Source organism: Aquarana catesbeiana, linkage group LG04 (genome assembly GCF_042186555.1).
Source record: "Aquarana catesbeiana isolate 2022-GZ linkage group LG04, ASM4218655v1, whole genome shotgun sequence".
Classification (NCBI taxonomy): domain Eukaryota; kingdom Metazoa; phylum Chordata; class Amphibia; order Anura; family Ranidae; genus Aquarana; species Aquarana catesbeiana.
In genome coordinates this window covers 140,573,525-140,589,703 of record NC_133327.1, presented here as the reverse complement: position 1 = coordinate 140,589,703, position 16,179 = coordinate 140,573,525, and the positions used below count along the sequence as shown (strand labels likewise).

Below are 16,179 nucleotides of genomic sequence, written 5' to 3'. Positions count from 1 at the left end.
ACACTATGCGGGTCGGTACCACCTTCAATTGCTCTCCTATGTTCTCCGAATCTAACCCTGAGGGCTCGAATAATCCAGCCTACGTAAACTAGGCCGCATGGACAACTGAGCCCATAAACATCAAAATTGAAGAGCAATTGTAAAAGTCCTTCAATTCATACGTTTTCCCTTTTGTAAAGGACTTTTGACCATGCTGAGCGTATTTGCCAGTTTTGCAAAGGGGCTTACGGCACTGAAACATCTAGACCAATGGGATAAGAACAGGCTTTTTAGAGGGGTTGCATCTAGATTTAATTTTACTAGGAGCCATTTTTGTTTTCAGATTAGGCGCCCTACGGTATGTAACCCTCGGTGTCTCTGGAATGAACGGGTTTCAGTAATGGATCCTGCAATAGGATGCTCCAATGTCTGTTCAAAATGTTTTCCATTTTTTTGAAGTTACAATGAAAGGTAGTGATAAACCGTGCATTATAATTGTCTGGTTCACGGGGCACTTTAGGAGTTCTTGTCTTCCTTTTAGATAGTATTGGAAGGCTTGATCAACGTGAGCTTCAGAATAATCTTTAAACTTCTTTTTCAGTAACAAACTCTGATCAACATAGTCGCTCTCTCGTACAGTTCTGTCACAACCGACAGACCTGACCCTTCGGAATATTGTTGATCCACTTAGGAAAATGACAACTGTTGTAATGTAGGTAAGAATATCTGCAGTAGGTTTTATATAGTTTTTTGAGACTATGGTGGAGGTGACCTCATTGTGACCTAATTCAAGGTCAAGAAAAGGTAGCGTATTGGGATTGGTGACAAACGTGAAAGACAGCCCGTATTGATTCTTATTACAGTATTCCACAAAAAGGTAAATCGTATCGACAGAACCATCCCAGATTATAATTATATCGTCGGATGTAGCGACCGAAAAAAAAACGATATTTTGTGCGAAGGGGTTATTTTGGAAAATATATAGATTCTCCCAAAAACCCATAGATAGGTTTACATAAGAGGGCGCAAAATTAGCGCCCATAGCAGTTTCTTGTATCTGCACAAAAAAAAAAAAAAAAAAAATCACTGTCAAAACTGAAATAATTATGTGTCAAACAAAAAGACGTAGCATCCAAAATAAAGGATGCCTAGCGGGGTTAATGCAAGGATCCTTGGCCAGGAAATGCTCCAAAACTATTAGTCTGAAGGAGTGAGGAATGGATGTATATAATGAATTGACATCAAGTGAGAGCCAAACATAGCTTGGCTCCCACTTGTATGCAGAAAGGAGTTCAAGTAAGTGGGTTCCAACCCTAATATAAGATTGCAACTGATGGACAATGGGTTGAAGAAATTTATCGATATACAAACTTAAACCCGTGGCAACACTATCCATGGCAACTACAACTGGTCTGCCTGGAGGATTGTCAAAGTTTAAATGCACTTTGGGAAGATGGTAAAATAAGGGAATTTGATAGAAGTCCTTAAAGCGGAGTTCCACACAAAAATGGAACTTCCACTTTTCGGAACCCTCCCCCCCTCCGGTGTCACATTTGGCACCTTTCAGGGGGGAGGGGGGTGCAGATACCTGTCTAAGACAAGTATTTGCACCCACTTCCGGCATAGACTCCCATGGGAGTCTATGCCTCTTCCCGTCCCGACCGCGCTGTCTGCTGAGAACACACAGCTCCCAGGAGAGAGCGGGGACCACTAGGGACGCGCAGCGCGATTCGCGCATGCGCAGTAGGGAACCGGCAAGTGAAGCCGCAACGCTTCACTTCCTGATTCCCTCACCTAGGATGGCGGCGGCAGCTGCCGAGAACCGAGCGGGTTCTCGGCGTCCCCTGCCGACATCGCTGGACCCTGGGACAGGCAAGTGGCTATGTATTAAAAGTCAGCAGCTGCAGTATTTGTAGCTGCTGGCTTTTATTATTTTTTTTTTTGCCGGTGTGGGTGAACCCCCGCTTTAAGAAGAAAGGACTTCTCAGATTTATTCATAATATTTTTTTGGAAGGCCGTAGAGACCAGAAAATTGATTTCTTTGGTAAATTCCAAAGTAGGGTCCTTACTGATTTTTTTGTATGTGGTCACATCAGAAAGTAACCTCCTCCTTCTTTTTGGATGCTACGTCTTTTTGTTTGACACATAGATATTTCAATTTTGACTGTGATTTTTTGTGCAGATACAAGGAACTGCTATGGGCGCTAATTTTGCATTCTCTTATGCAAACCTATCTATATATTTTACAAAATAACCCCTTCGCACAAAATATTGTTTTTTTTCGGTCGCTACATCGATGATATAATTATAATCTGGGATGGTTCTATTGATGCGATTGACCTTTTTGTGGAATACTGTAATAAGAATCAACACGGGCTGTCTTTCACGTTTGTCACCAATCCCAATACGCTACCGTTTCTTGACCTTGAATTAGGTCACGATGAGGTCACCTCCACCATAGTCTCAAAAAACTATATAAAACCTACTGCAGGTAATTCTTACCTGCATTACAACAGTTGTCATTTTCCTAAGTGGATCAACAATATTCCGAAAGGTCAGTTCTGTCGGTTGTGACAGAACTGTACGAGAGAGCGACTATATTGATGGAAGTTTGTTACTGAAAAAGAAGTTTAAAGATTATCCTGAAGCTCACGTTGATCAAGCCTTCCAATACTATCTAAAAGGAAAGCCTCCTAAAGTGTCCCGTGAACCAGACAATTATACTGATCAGCATGGTCAAAAGTCCTTTACCACAAAAGGGAAAACGTATGAATTGAAGGACTTTTACAATTGCTCTTCAGATTTTGACGTTTATGGGCTCAGTTGTCCATGCGGCCTAGTTTACGTAGGCTGGACTATTCGAGCCCTCAGGGTTAGATAGTACTGAATACAAATGCACGCCACACTTTTCAGATAATTGTAAAAAAAAAAAAAAAAAAAAAAAAAAAAAAAAAAAAAAAAAATTTTTTTTTTTACTTTTTGGCCACCCTTCACTTTACCGCCTGTCAGCAAAATATAAATTTGCGTACATTTTAATTACGCAAGCGAAAATTCTCTGTTCATTATGATACCGACAAATGTCTACCCATTCTGGCTGTGCTGAATGCTATATTCTCTAAACAATCACACTCTAAACTGTGCTGTAAATGACACACTCAGATTGCCCCACTCCATACAGTGTGCTGTACCCCAAACTGCCCAACTCTATTCAATATGCCGAATGATGTACTCAAGATGCTCCCCTTCCATATATCACGTGGTATATGACATACTCCAATTTGCCTCATACTCTGAAGTAAGCTACACAATAGTCCAGACTACCCCATGTTGTACACTATGCAGACATGGAATAATAAAGCACTTCAGTCTGAATGCCGTTACATATTCCATAACGCTAAGTCATTACAGTATTAACAATGCATTAACCCACAGCTTCCCAACACAACTAATTGCATTTCCCCTTCCAAATGTCCTAACCCTCGGAGATGAAAAAGATGCATTTGTGTGAGGATCGCTAATCATAATTATTAAATATAAAACAGATCTATATATCCCCATGTATATCTATTTATATCTATTCTATATTTTTGGAATTTTTTTTTAACCACTTCCGGACCTCCCAGCGACGTTTTATGTGATGACTTTGAAGGAGGATATTGTTGTTATGGCAGCAGCTAGCAGAAGGTATCCCCTTCTTCAGCGGGCTGTCCACTAATAGATAAAAGTGGTCTCTGCGGCAGATTCGCCGCAAGATCACTTTTATCAGCGGCGGTAGAGGGGCCCCCCCTCCCGCCACGATCCGGTGCCCTCCGCCGCTTACCGGAGCCATTGGCAGTGGCGGACGCGATCGCGTCTGTCCCCTTGCTGGGTATGGAGACGAGTGAGGGAAAGATGGCCCCCACCCGTCTCCATATCACTGCAGGGCGGACGAGACGTCAAAAACGTCACTTCCGCCCATAGCTCTTAAAGGGCCATTTTTTTCCCCAATTTTTTAAAATGACTTTTAATGTAAATATGAGATCTGAGGTCTTTTTGACCCCAGATCTCAATTTTAAGAGGTCCTGTCATGCTTTTTTCTATTACTAAGGGATGTTTAGATTCCTTGTAATAGGAATAAAAGTGACACAAAAAAAAAAAACAAAAACAAAAACAAAAAAAAAAAAAAAAAAAAAGATTTTTTTCTTATGAAAATGGTGTTCAAACCACACTTGTGAGGTATTGCCGCGATCGGTAGAGCGAGAGCAATAATTCTAGCCCTAGACCTCCCCTAACTTAAAACATGCAACCTGTAGAATTTTTTAAACATCGCCTATGGAGATTTTTAAGGGTAAACGTTTGTCACCATTCGACGAGCGGGCGCAATTTTGAAGCGTGACATGTTGGGTATCAATTTACTCGGCGTAACATTATCTTTCACAATATAAAAAAAAAAATTGGGCTACCGTATATACTCGAGTATAAGTCAAGATTTTCAACCCTTTTTTTTTTAGGGTGAAAGTGCCCCCCTCGACTTATACTCGAGTCACCGCCGTCTGCCTACATGATCAGCGTGTCATGCAGACAGACGGCAGCCAATGTGTGATATTACCATTCAGCGGCCATTCCACTGTTCAAAAGCCACGCCTCCTCCTCGTCTGTGATAGGCAGAAAACTCCATTTCCCAGCAGTCAGTGTACAGCCTATTACGGACATTCTCTCATCCTCGTCTGTGGTATGAGGATGAGAGAATGTCCGCGATAGGCTGACCGCTGAAAAATTGAGTGTTCTGCCTATCACAGACGAGGAGGAGGCACGGCTTTTGAACAGAAGAATGGCCGCCGAATGGTTTTAATACACGTTGATTGGTGCAGAACGGAACATGGAGGATGGAGATCGCCACACGGGCATGCACAGGACACAGGTAGGATGCACACATACACAGGTAGGATGCACATATACACAGGGACACATGGAGGCATGCAGCTGCAGATGGCCATTGTTGACCCTCTTTTCCACTTAGCTGCTGCATTTCTCACCCTCGTCTTATACTCAGGTCAATAAGTTTTTCCGAGTTTTTTGTGGTAATTTAGGGGCCTCGACTTATACTCGGATCCACCTATACTCAAGTATATACGGTAACTTTACTGCTGTCGTATTTTTTTTTTAATTCAAAAAAGTGTATTTTTGCCAAAAAAAAGTGTATTTTTGCCAAAAAAAAGTGTGCTTGTAAGACCGCTGCGCAAATACAGTGTGACAGAAAGTATTGCAATGGTGTTAGAAAAAAAAAAATGTATAACGTTTGGGGGTTCTAAGTAATTTTCGAGCAAAAAAAAAAAAAAAAATGTTTTTAACTTGTAAACAACAAAGCTCTGAAAGAGGCTCGGTCTTTAAGTGGTTAAGCTAAACAACTAGTGATTGCATTTATAAAATACATTACCAGGAGGTTTTGCATCACTTGAAGCATGCTGGGAGTTGACAGAGGACGTCTGGACACCCTGAGTGGTTATTGATCCTGCAGGGTGGATTCCCTGTGAACTAATTGGAGGTTGCTGGATTCCCTGGGTACCAATAGGTGAAGCCTGAATGCCTTGCGTACTGAAGGGTGTAGGCTGCATCCCCTGTGCATTGACTGGTGCAGGTTGGATCCCCTGAATGTGACGGGTATGCGATGTATCCACATTTATTAGCTGCATTGGGTTCAGGTGTACAGTGGAAGCCACTGATTGGGCTGTAATTGCAGAGTTTGGAGCTTGTGCTGAAACTAAAAAGGGAAACCCAAATGAACTGAAAAACAATATTAAAGCAGTCATAAGCAAGTCTGATCTAACTTAAAAACAAACAGATTTTTTAAAATAAGTTCCTGAAATCACTGATGACCGTTACTTTTACCTATTTTTTTATGCAACAACAGAGTATCTAGTATACAATTTGGGAGCTCTATAGCACTTACTAGCTGCAGTGTGTAGACCAAATAGCAACTGATACAACAGCAGAGCAAGCTGCATTACATGTCTCTTATGTTATAATGTGCTTGTCAACTTTCAGCAAATTTAAAAGGTGGTAAAATTGGTAATTTTTTGCATCTGTCTGTGAATGTCCGTTATGGACATTCATGGACAGTTGCAAAAAATTACGGATTTTACAAACTGTTTATAAAATTTACAGACAGCTGGCAACCCTGGTGCTTGTGTTGACAGAAAACAAGGTTTCAAGGTCATAATGATGCCAATTTATAGTGCTCTAGCATTTCAAGGTGTATTGACACTTTAACTTACATCATTCAAAGAAAAATTAATAAAAAAAAAAAATTATATTCCTAACACCAACCTGGATACTGACGTATAGTGGACACAGAACTGGTTATAGGGGTGTACGTGTGAGCAGCCAGAGGATAGGCAGATTGGGGATACGTGGGCAGAAAATACTGTAGCTGTACTGGGACAGGCTGCCTGTGAAACAGAAATAAAACAAAGATGAAAGAACAAACCAGACAAAAATAATTTCGGACATCAAAACAAGACAGGTGAAGGCTAATTTTGTTTGTTTAATAAATTTCTAAAAGTCCTAATCTGAAAGATTTTCGAATTTACTATAAAATTAATCTTTTTGTCCAATGGAGGGACAGATAAATTCAAATACAGTTGAGTTATACTGCCACCTACAGGAGGAGGACTGGACACTAGCAAACTGAAAAGCAGTACTAAGGGCATAAACAAAAACACAGAAAGGCTGGATCAGTGTCCCTCAATGGATTTTCTTGTGTATTGAGTGGCACATTCAGATACTGTTGGAATAGCCACAATACAGATGAGAGGCAGGGAAAACCAGCAACAAATATTAACAGGCCTCACTAGGAGGATCAGGAACCACCTGCAGCCTAGAAGCCACCTGAAAGACCAAGGCCCAAATCTGTATGCATGAAGCAGGGCCACCTTATGAACAGAGGAACATGCCAATACAACCAAGGGGAGAGCATGGAGGATCATGCTGATGCTTTAGTCTGAGAAAGAAAAAGTCACTGCTAGAAGGGAGTAAATCCACATGCAACGGAAAAAAAAACCTGAGCCAGTGAGAAGCTGATTAACCAAAACCCAATAACAGGTGGCACAATAATGCATTTGGATACAGGACGCAAGGACCTGTTTTTAACCAACTGAACAAAAAAACACCAGTGATAACTCCCAGCAAGAAAAGATCCCAAAGGGAATCTAGCAAAAGTTCAGGCAGGAAAGCCCAGTTGTGATCTACACGAGAATGCCCCAGGCCTAACCATCCACCAAACTTGGCATCACCAACGTAAAACTCCAAATAAAGCAGGTTGCCCAGCCAGATAAGCAACCTTTCTAAGCCAGGTACACCAGATATTGCACAGTATTAGTACAAACAGGGTCAGGAAAGCGCCACAATGCAGAACACAGATTAGCGGACACGCCCTGCCATGTCGATTTGGATAGCTGCTTTATAGAAGACCCAAGCAGCAATGAACCTTGTCTGAAGAAGAATCGACAAAGAAGAAATAAAGCTAAAAAAGGGCCAGTGCAAAAACTGGTTAGAAGACTGAAAGGACATCCATCCTCCTAGGACACTAGAAAAAAAACAAACAAACAAAAAAAAAAAAACCCCCCCAACACACACACACACACACACACACACACAAGGTTGGGTAAAGAAAGGGTTATGCTGGGGCCTGACTTATGATTTTGCTGTTTGCCACTGTTCAATCTTCCAGCAGGATACAGTATAAACTAACTACATACATTCCTGTGTCCCTCAACAGAAGAGTAAGACGTACAGCTTAGTTTGTTTTGTGGTTTAAAGCCCCACTTGGTTCTAAAATGATTTTTACCATCCCAATCTCCAACCCACCCTGTTACCCACCATACTACAAAACAATCCTGGAGTGGGGCTTTTGGTATGAACCAGGGTTGCATCCCCACACACAAGCCATGTGACAAGCTTGACAGTTACAATGTTCCGTAAACCATATAAAAATTAATGATTCATTTCATCCCTAGCCTTAGGTTTTCTGTTTTTAATCATTTTTACATGAAGATATTATTCCTATTAAAAAGATAAGCTCACCTTTAAAAATAAATAAATGCGCATCTTTTTGCAGGAAAATGGTTTTATTTTTTTTCCAGCAGCCTTTAAAGCAGGGGTCTCAAACTGGCAGCCCTCCAGCTGTTGCAAAAGTCCCATGAGGCATTGCAAGGCTGACAGTTACAAGCATGACTCCCACAGGCAGAAGCACAATGGGACTTGAAGTTTTGCAACAGCTGGAGGGCCGCCAGTTTGAGACCCTTGCTTGAAAGCATTAAACCCTCAATCAACAGATCATGGGAGCAATCTCAGGATCCTTCAGACGGTCAGTGTAGATGTTCCCATACAGGCAGGCAGGAACTGCATGACAGGAAGAATCAATGAACTACCTAGAGTGCTCATCAGCTATAAGCCAACTGATGGTAGTTGTAGTTCTCCCATTTACAGAACTCTTTGAATGACCATGGACTTATCAATTACCCCATTTACGGAAAGTGAACCAAGCGCTGCTTCTATACCAAACCTGAAAGTATAAAACAAACACTCAATATGCAAATGCTGCACAACTGATTAGGATCATGAATGCACACCGATTTTCAAGGTCACACACTTCTTCAGGCAGCTTCCTCTTTGTGTTGAACCATGTGCCATGAATACATTGCATCGCTAAGGATCTGGTAATCGGATGAGTGAGGAGCATATCCATTCAAATCACACTTGGCACATTCACATGCCTACTTGATCTTTACTGTTGTGAGTGGTACAGGCAGGGAGCACGGCACCCTGGATATTCACTTGAAGAACTCATCAGCTTTTACACTCAGTTATCACTTATGGATTTTTTTTAAGATTTTTGCACTGGCACTTTAATATTTACATATCATTTTTTTTTTTAGATAATTACATATTGATTGAGGTTTGGTAAAGAAGCAGCACTTGGTTCACTATTGAGAAAATATATGTTTTGGGGGTTTTATGTAATCTTTAGACCTGAAATTACTTTAAGCATGTGTGCAAAACTGAGAATGAAATTAGAAGCAAAATCTGGAAAATACTTATCGAAGGTTAAAATAATAAGCAGATAAGGCTTTTTCCAACAGGCTCAACAAAGTGAACAAGTGGAGTCCAATTATGCGCCGTACACATGATCAGACTTTCCGACAACAAAACCGTGGATTTTTGTTGGCTCCAACTTGTCTTGCATACACAAGGTCACACAAATGTTGGCCATCAATTATGAACATGGGAACGTGGTGACGTACAAGATGTACGACGAGCCGAGAAAAAGGAGGTTCAATAGCCAGTGCGGCTCCTTCGGCTTGATTCTGAGACGCATGAACTTCTGTGTGTCGGACTTTTGTTGTCGGAATTTCCAATCGTGTGTACACAACTTTGTTGGAGGAAAATTTGAGAACCTGCTAGACAACAAATGTTCGATGGAGCATACACACGGTTGCAGCTCACATCCAACATTTGTTGTCGGAAAATCCGATCGTGTGTACGAAGCATTAGATGCAAAAAAATCCTTAGGAGTCCTAGAATTGAAAACGAAAAAATAAACTAGACTAAACAAAAAACAAAAAAAAACAAAAAAACAAAAACACACACACACACAATTCCCTTAGCATGGCATTAAAGTTAACAAAAAATGGCGGCTGCAACAGGGTAGCTTTTCTTTCAATCCACATGCCATCAGGAAAGCTGATCATTCAGTACCATCAATGTCAATCGGTTTTACCTGTTTTCACTTCTGGCCTCCATTGTCATGGGATTGGGTGAAGCTCTGTGACCAGGTATAGGTATCAGGTTACCTCTCTCTGCTCCATATTCTGACTGTATTCGAGGTGAAGTATGTGTGATCTGCTGTGGGACAACCTTAGCTGAAAAACACAATATATCAGACACATGATCACAAAAATAAAAAAATAAAAAGAATACAAGATCAATGTGTCTCAAGACCTTATACCCAATATAGATTACTGTCTTTTTTACATAAGAACCTCATACAAGCTTTGCGTTGCTCATTCAGGTGCTTAGACACATCTTTGATATTACACAGCATAATTTGACCTATTCAGTGCTAAATGTGTTTGTTCCCATATTAAAGATGCCTATATAAGAGCAGTGTGCATAGCAAGTTTTAGCAAGGAAACATGCAAAGCTTCCTGCCAGCTTCAAGCAGCCTTGTTTAACCACTTCAGCCCCCCAAGAATTGGCCCCTTAAAGACCAGAGCACTTGTTACAATTTGGCACTGCACTGCTTTAACTGGTAATTGTTTTTTTTTTCTTTTTTGCAATATAATAAAAACGGCAAAAGAACAAAAAAATAAATACATAATAATGATATTTTCTACTTCTTGTGATAAAAAAAAATCCAATAAGCTCAATTTTAGTCATACATTTAGGCCAAAATGTATTCAGCCACATGTCTTTGTTAAAAAAAAATGTCAATAAGCGTATATTCATTGGTTTGCGCAAAAAAGTTATAGCGTCTACAAGCTAGGGTCCATATTCTGGAATTTACGCAGCTTTTAGTTTATGACTGCCTATCTCATTTCTTGAGGTGCTAAAATGGCAGGGCAGTACAAACACCCTCCCCCCCCAAATGACCCCATTATGGAAAGTAGACACCCCAAGGAAATAGCTGAGAGGCATGTTGAGCCCACTCACAAGCGATTGAAAAATGACAAAAAAAAATTTAAAAAAATGGAACACACAGTTGTCACTAAATGATATATTGCTCACACATGGCATGGTTATATGTGGAATTACACCCCAAAATACATTCTACTGCTTCTCCTGAGTGTGGGGATACCACATGTGAGACTTTTTGGGAGCCTAGCCACGTACAGGACCCTGAAAACCAAGCACGGCCTCCAGGATTTCTAAGGGCGTCAATTTTTGATTTCACTCCTCACTACTCATCACAGTTTCAAAGGCCATAAAATGGCAAGATAACACAACCCCCCCCCCCCCCCCCCAAATGACCCCATTTTGAAAAGAAAACTCCCCAAGCTATTTGCTGAGAGGCATGTTGCCTTCATGGAATGTTTTTATATTTTGCCTCAAGTTTTGAAAAATTTTATTTTTTTAACACAAAGTTGTCACTAAATGATATATTGTTCAAACATGCCATGGTTATATGTGGAATTACACCCCAAAATACATTCTGCTGCTTCTCCCGAGTACAGAGATACCACATGTGTGGGACTTTTTGGCAGTCTAGCACGGCCTCCACGATTTCTAAGGGTGTAAATTTTTGATTTCACTCCTCACTGCCTATCACAGTTTGAGGCCATGAAATGTCAAGATAGCACAAAATTACCCTATTTTGGAAAGTAAACACCCAAAGGTATTTGCTAAGAGGCATGGTGAGTATTTTGCATCTCTTTGTTTTTGAAAATGAAGAAAGAAAAGGAAAGTGTGTGTGTGTATAAGATAGATAGATAGATAGATAGATAGATAGATAGATAGATAGATAGATAGATAGATAGATAGATAGATAGATAGATAGATAGATAGATAGATAGATAGATAGATAGATAGATAGACAGACACACACACACATTTTCCTTCTTCATTTTCAAAAACAAAAAGATGCAAAACACTCACCATGCCTCTTAGCAAATACCTTTGGGTGTTTACTTTCCAAAATGGGGTAATTTTGTGCCATCTTGACATTTCATGGCCTTCGAAACTGTGATAGGTAGTGAGGAAGTGAAATCACCATTTTACACCCTTAGAGGCGGTGATTGGTTTTCGGGGTCCTGTACATGGCTAGGCTCCCAAAAAGTCTCACATGTGGTGTCCCCGTACTCAGGAGACGCAGCATAATGTATTGGGGTGTAATTTCATATATGCCCATGGCATGTTTGAGCAATATATATAATGTACTGACAACTTTGTGCAAAACTTGTGGCAAAATATAAAATATTCCATGGACTCAACATGCCCATCAGCTTAGGGCAGTGATGGCGAACCTTGGCATCCCAGATGTTTTGGAACTACATTTCCCATGATGCTCATGCACTCTGCAGTGTAGTTGAGCATCATGGGAAATGTAGTTCCAAAACATCTGGAGTGTCAAGGTTCGCCATCACTGGGTTAGAGTGTCTACTTTCCAAAAAATGATGGGACGACTTCAGCATCAACGCGGGCGAGTCCCTCTCCAGCCCCATCACCTTCTAAGGACCCTGAACATGATTCTCTCTTCCTCCGGGGCAGCCCTCTCATCATTCCAGCACTGGGGACTCCCCCCTCCTCCCCAATTTGGCCGTCCACAATCCCTGCGCGGCTGATCGCCCCGGCTTCTGACTAGAAGAGTCATCAATTTAATAGACCTAATCAACAGACAAAAAAATTAAGTGTTCTTACTCAGTTTAGACGCTGAGAAAGCCTTGGATAGGCTTAGCTGGCCCTTTATGTTTTCTACCCTCGAATATCTGGGCTTTTGGGGGGCCATTCCTCAGGGCGATTAAACATCTATATGCAACTCCATCCGCTTCCATCAAAACACCTTTTGCGACATCAACCTCCTTTCCCATCTCAAATGGGACTAGGGAAGGATGTCCGCTCTCTCTACAGCTTTTTGCCCTGTGTATCGAACCCCTGGTGGCCCAGATCCGACAGGACCCCAGCATTAATGGTATAATGGTTAGGGGATGTGAATTTAAAGTTTCGTTATTTGCTGATAAACATACTCCTAACCCTAACGCAACCCCACGTGACCCTTCCTAATCTTTCCTCTACAACCCTAAGCTACCCGATAGTTTAACTTATCAGATGAGCTCACCATGGTTGCAGAAGAACCTTTTACACTATGTACAATTAGTGAATCCAGTGACTAGGGTTTTATTATCCTTTGACAAGCTTAGAACTAAACATGAGCTTCCTCACAGCGCTTTCTTTGGTTACCTCCAAATTTGGCATTATGCACTTAGCTTCACCCCTAGCTTTCAATTCTCCACACCATCCCCATTCGAATTTTAATCTTGTCTGGTCCATCACAGAAAGGACTGACCTTGTATATATATAAAATTTCAAACTCTTATGACATGGTTACTTTGGGGAAGCACAGTTACATGTGTAAATGGGGAGGAACATCTTGGAGTGGAATTATCCCTTGAACAATGGAAAACTATATGGTCCTGCGCAGCCAAGACCTCTATATATACGCTCTATAAAGACGGCACATATAAGGTACTTCTCTTTTGGCACATGATACCATCCCGCCTATATGCTATATACTCATAGGCCTTGGATCGCTGCTGGAGATGTCTCCAAGACCGGGGCACGTTACTTCACACTTACTGGAACTCACCATTTCTTCAACCTTACTGGCATTCGGTCCAGGGGCTTCCCCACCAGCTGTTTGAGGTGGATATCCCTCAAACTGGCCACACAAATGTTAACGGCGGCTAGATGCTTAGTGGCCCTCACTGGAAAAAGCGAAACCCCCCCCAACATTAGCTGATCTTTATTCTAGAATTAAGGATTTGAAGGTTATGGAGTCCATGTCAGCTCGCCTGGCAAACCGGGTGGACAGACATATAGTGATATAGGAGTGTTGGTATCTTCGGATAGATTCCTGAGATTCCCCTAGCCCTACACAATGTGGATCATTCAGAGCCCAGGTGAGACAAGACCAGGAGAGGGGAGCCTAGCTGACTTGTATTATATATATCTATGTAGATATATATATCTATATCTAGATATATCTATCTATCTCTATAAAAAAAATTTTTTTTCCCCTTAAAAAAATAATGTGCCAATGATATGCTTGGCAGATGCTCTCACTGTTATTTTTTCAGCACTATGTTCTCACTTCTTACAGAGCTGTAATTTAGCCACCTATGTTATCAGACATTATCTCATATCGGATACTTGAGAGTCGCCTATGCGCTTTCCAGAGTAGCCTGTTTTTATTATTTCTTTCAATCTCTTTTTTTTTCCCTTTTTTTCTCCCCCCTCCTAAATGTCATATTCCTTTTGTATTGAAAGTATTAAAATCCAATAAAAAATTTCAATTATATATAAAAAAAAAAAAAAATGCAACAAATTTATTCCCTAGAGTCTTTGCTAAAAAAAAAAAAAAGAAAGAAAAAAAAATTAAAAATAAAAAGTGCATAAGAGTTTGGGGGTTATATGTAATCTGCTAGAAAAAAAATACTGATTTAAACTTGTAAACATAAGATGCCAGAAAAAGCCTGGTCTTAAAAGGAGGAGGTAAACTTCCAACTCTTGCTTTTACCTATAGGTAGTGTGAATATCTCGTAAACAAGCAACATTTAGGAGATAATTTAGTGTACATGCAGGCAGTGACATCACTGGCACATGCGCTCTGAAGGAAACCACTGTGCCGTGGACAGCGGCTCACGCACGCATGCGCAGGAGAGACATTGTTGCGGCTCTGGCCAGTCACCGAGCTAGAGTCCGCCAACCCGGAAGAAAGACGGGTGAAAATGAGAGCGCTGGAAGAACTTAGTTTTAAGGCAAGTTTAACAAAATGTGCTAGTATGCATTTTTTACCTTGCAGGCACAAAACAAACAAACACACAGCTTTAAAAATGGTTCAATAAAAAAATAGTATGGGCAACACCAAGAAGCAGATTTACAAGCACTGTTCAACCACAATCGAGTTACGCAACTCACCGCATAAATAAATGTCCAATAAGTGCTCACTAGAAATGCGTTATTAAAGCAATTCCAACCTAACTAAATATTTTTCTGCCTCAGAAAATGGTCACTTACCCACAGGAATGTTGGATGCAGTCACGGCTGTAGCATGGGAAGAGTGAGTTGGCATTGTCATAGTAACAATAGTGCTGGTGGGAACTTGTGTGTGAGGTGCAGAGCCTGCATTCAGTTAAGGGAAAAAGACAGTATTAAGCTAACAAGCACAGGATACCATAACAAGCAAGTAAAAACACCCTCTCTAATGAAGAAAGATGTGCTATTCAGATTCGAATGAAAATAAAATAAGGAAACTAATCTGGTGGGGACCTGTAATATAACTGTAATGTGTGTAGCATACTCCCTATTTCTAATAAAATGCGTCTTAAAGCGGAACTTTACCCATAACAACTTGATAAAAAAATATAATAATGTTATTTAGCAAGGAATATACATTCCACATTAATAATTATGCTACCAAAATTACAGTGTTCTGTAAATTGATTTCAGCATTGCTCCCGTTTTGTCTTGCTGGAGGCTGCCATTTTACTGAAGCCCAGAGCCCCTGAACAGCAGTAAATCATAAAGCAAAACGAAACCTATTGATTTAACGGTTTCAAAACAGCTACGTTCCTGAAATGGCAGGATCAATAACTGTCACATTTGCTTGTGCTCTCAACCAAACTGTCAACCCATCAATTGGCTGGTGTCAGAATTAATCACATGTGCAGCACCATGGCAGATCAAACAGAAGCAGCTTCCTTGTCTGTAAAGGATAGGAGGGTTTAATTCCACTTTAATGAGGAAGTAAACCCTGGTGGGTTTTACTTCCTCTTTATTTCCCTGCAAAGGTAAAGCATAATGGGCTACTGTGCATCGCACCAATTATGTGTCCCTTACCTGAAACCGAAGCCTGCGATGTCATCGCTGTCCCCACTAGCAGTGAGCGTCCATCTTCAACCCCTCATCCTTCCGGGGCCACAAACTCTGTGACTGGCTAGAGTCATGTGACATTACTCCCGCGCAGGCACGTGGGATCCACCAGTCACAGCATGACCCCTATTAGGGATGGCACGATGTGTCCTGTCTAAAGTGTGCATACGCCGTAGACCATCAGCGTAAATATCTCCTAAACCGTGGAGGCTTAGGAGATATTTCAAACGCCTACAGGTAAGACTTAATATAGGCTTACTTGTAGGTAAAAGTGGTTGTACAGGGTGTGCAACCACTTTAAGGCTGTCAGCAGATTGCCTTCTACAAATTCTTCAGTGCCTAAAAATGGAGAGCAACTGAGCATGTGCAGAGCAGGGTGAGACAGTGTATTACTGGATTTTAAACAGTATAGACCTGTTTAATGTTTTACATAGCTATACCTGCAAAAGAGGGTCAGCCTGAGGTGATCTAGCATGACTTCATTTTCTGACTAAAGTTCCACTTAGATTGCATCTGTCTCCTGGCTATGATCAAGTTTAAAGGAAATCCTGCTATGCCCTGATCATTGTGGGGGAT

At 41.0% G+C, this 16,179-nt stretch overlaps 1 protein-coding gene across 7 annotated transcripts in view; it reads right to left on the bottom strand.

Moving 5' to 3' along the window:
- SAP130 (Sin3A associated protein 130) overlaps positions 1-16,179 on the bottom strand; it is a 60,140-nt gene that overhangs the window by 17,173 nt on the left and 26,788 nt on the right. For all 7 annotated transcript variants that reach the window (XM_073625795.1, XM_073625793.1, XM_073625789.1 and 4 more), the window contains 4 exons: positions 14,749-14,853; positions 9,737-9,878; positions 6,286-6,407; positions 5,396-5,719 (listed from right to left, as the gene is read on the bottom strand). In XM_073625795.1, the coding sequence (XP_073481896.1) occupies positions 5,396-5,719; positions 6,286-6,407; positions 9,737-9,878; positions 14,749-14,853 (693 nt within the window). The remainder of the gene's footprint in view (positions 1-5,395; positions 5,720-6,285; positions 6,408-9,736; positions 9,879-14,748; positions 14,854-16,179) is intronic.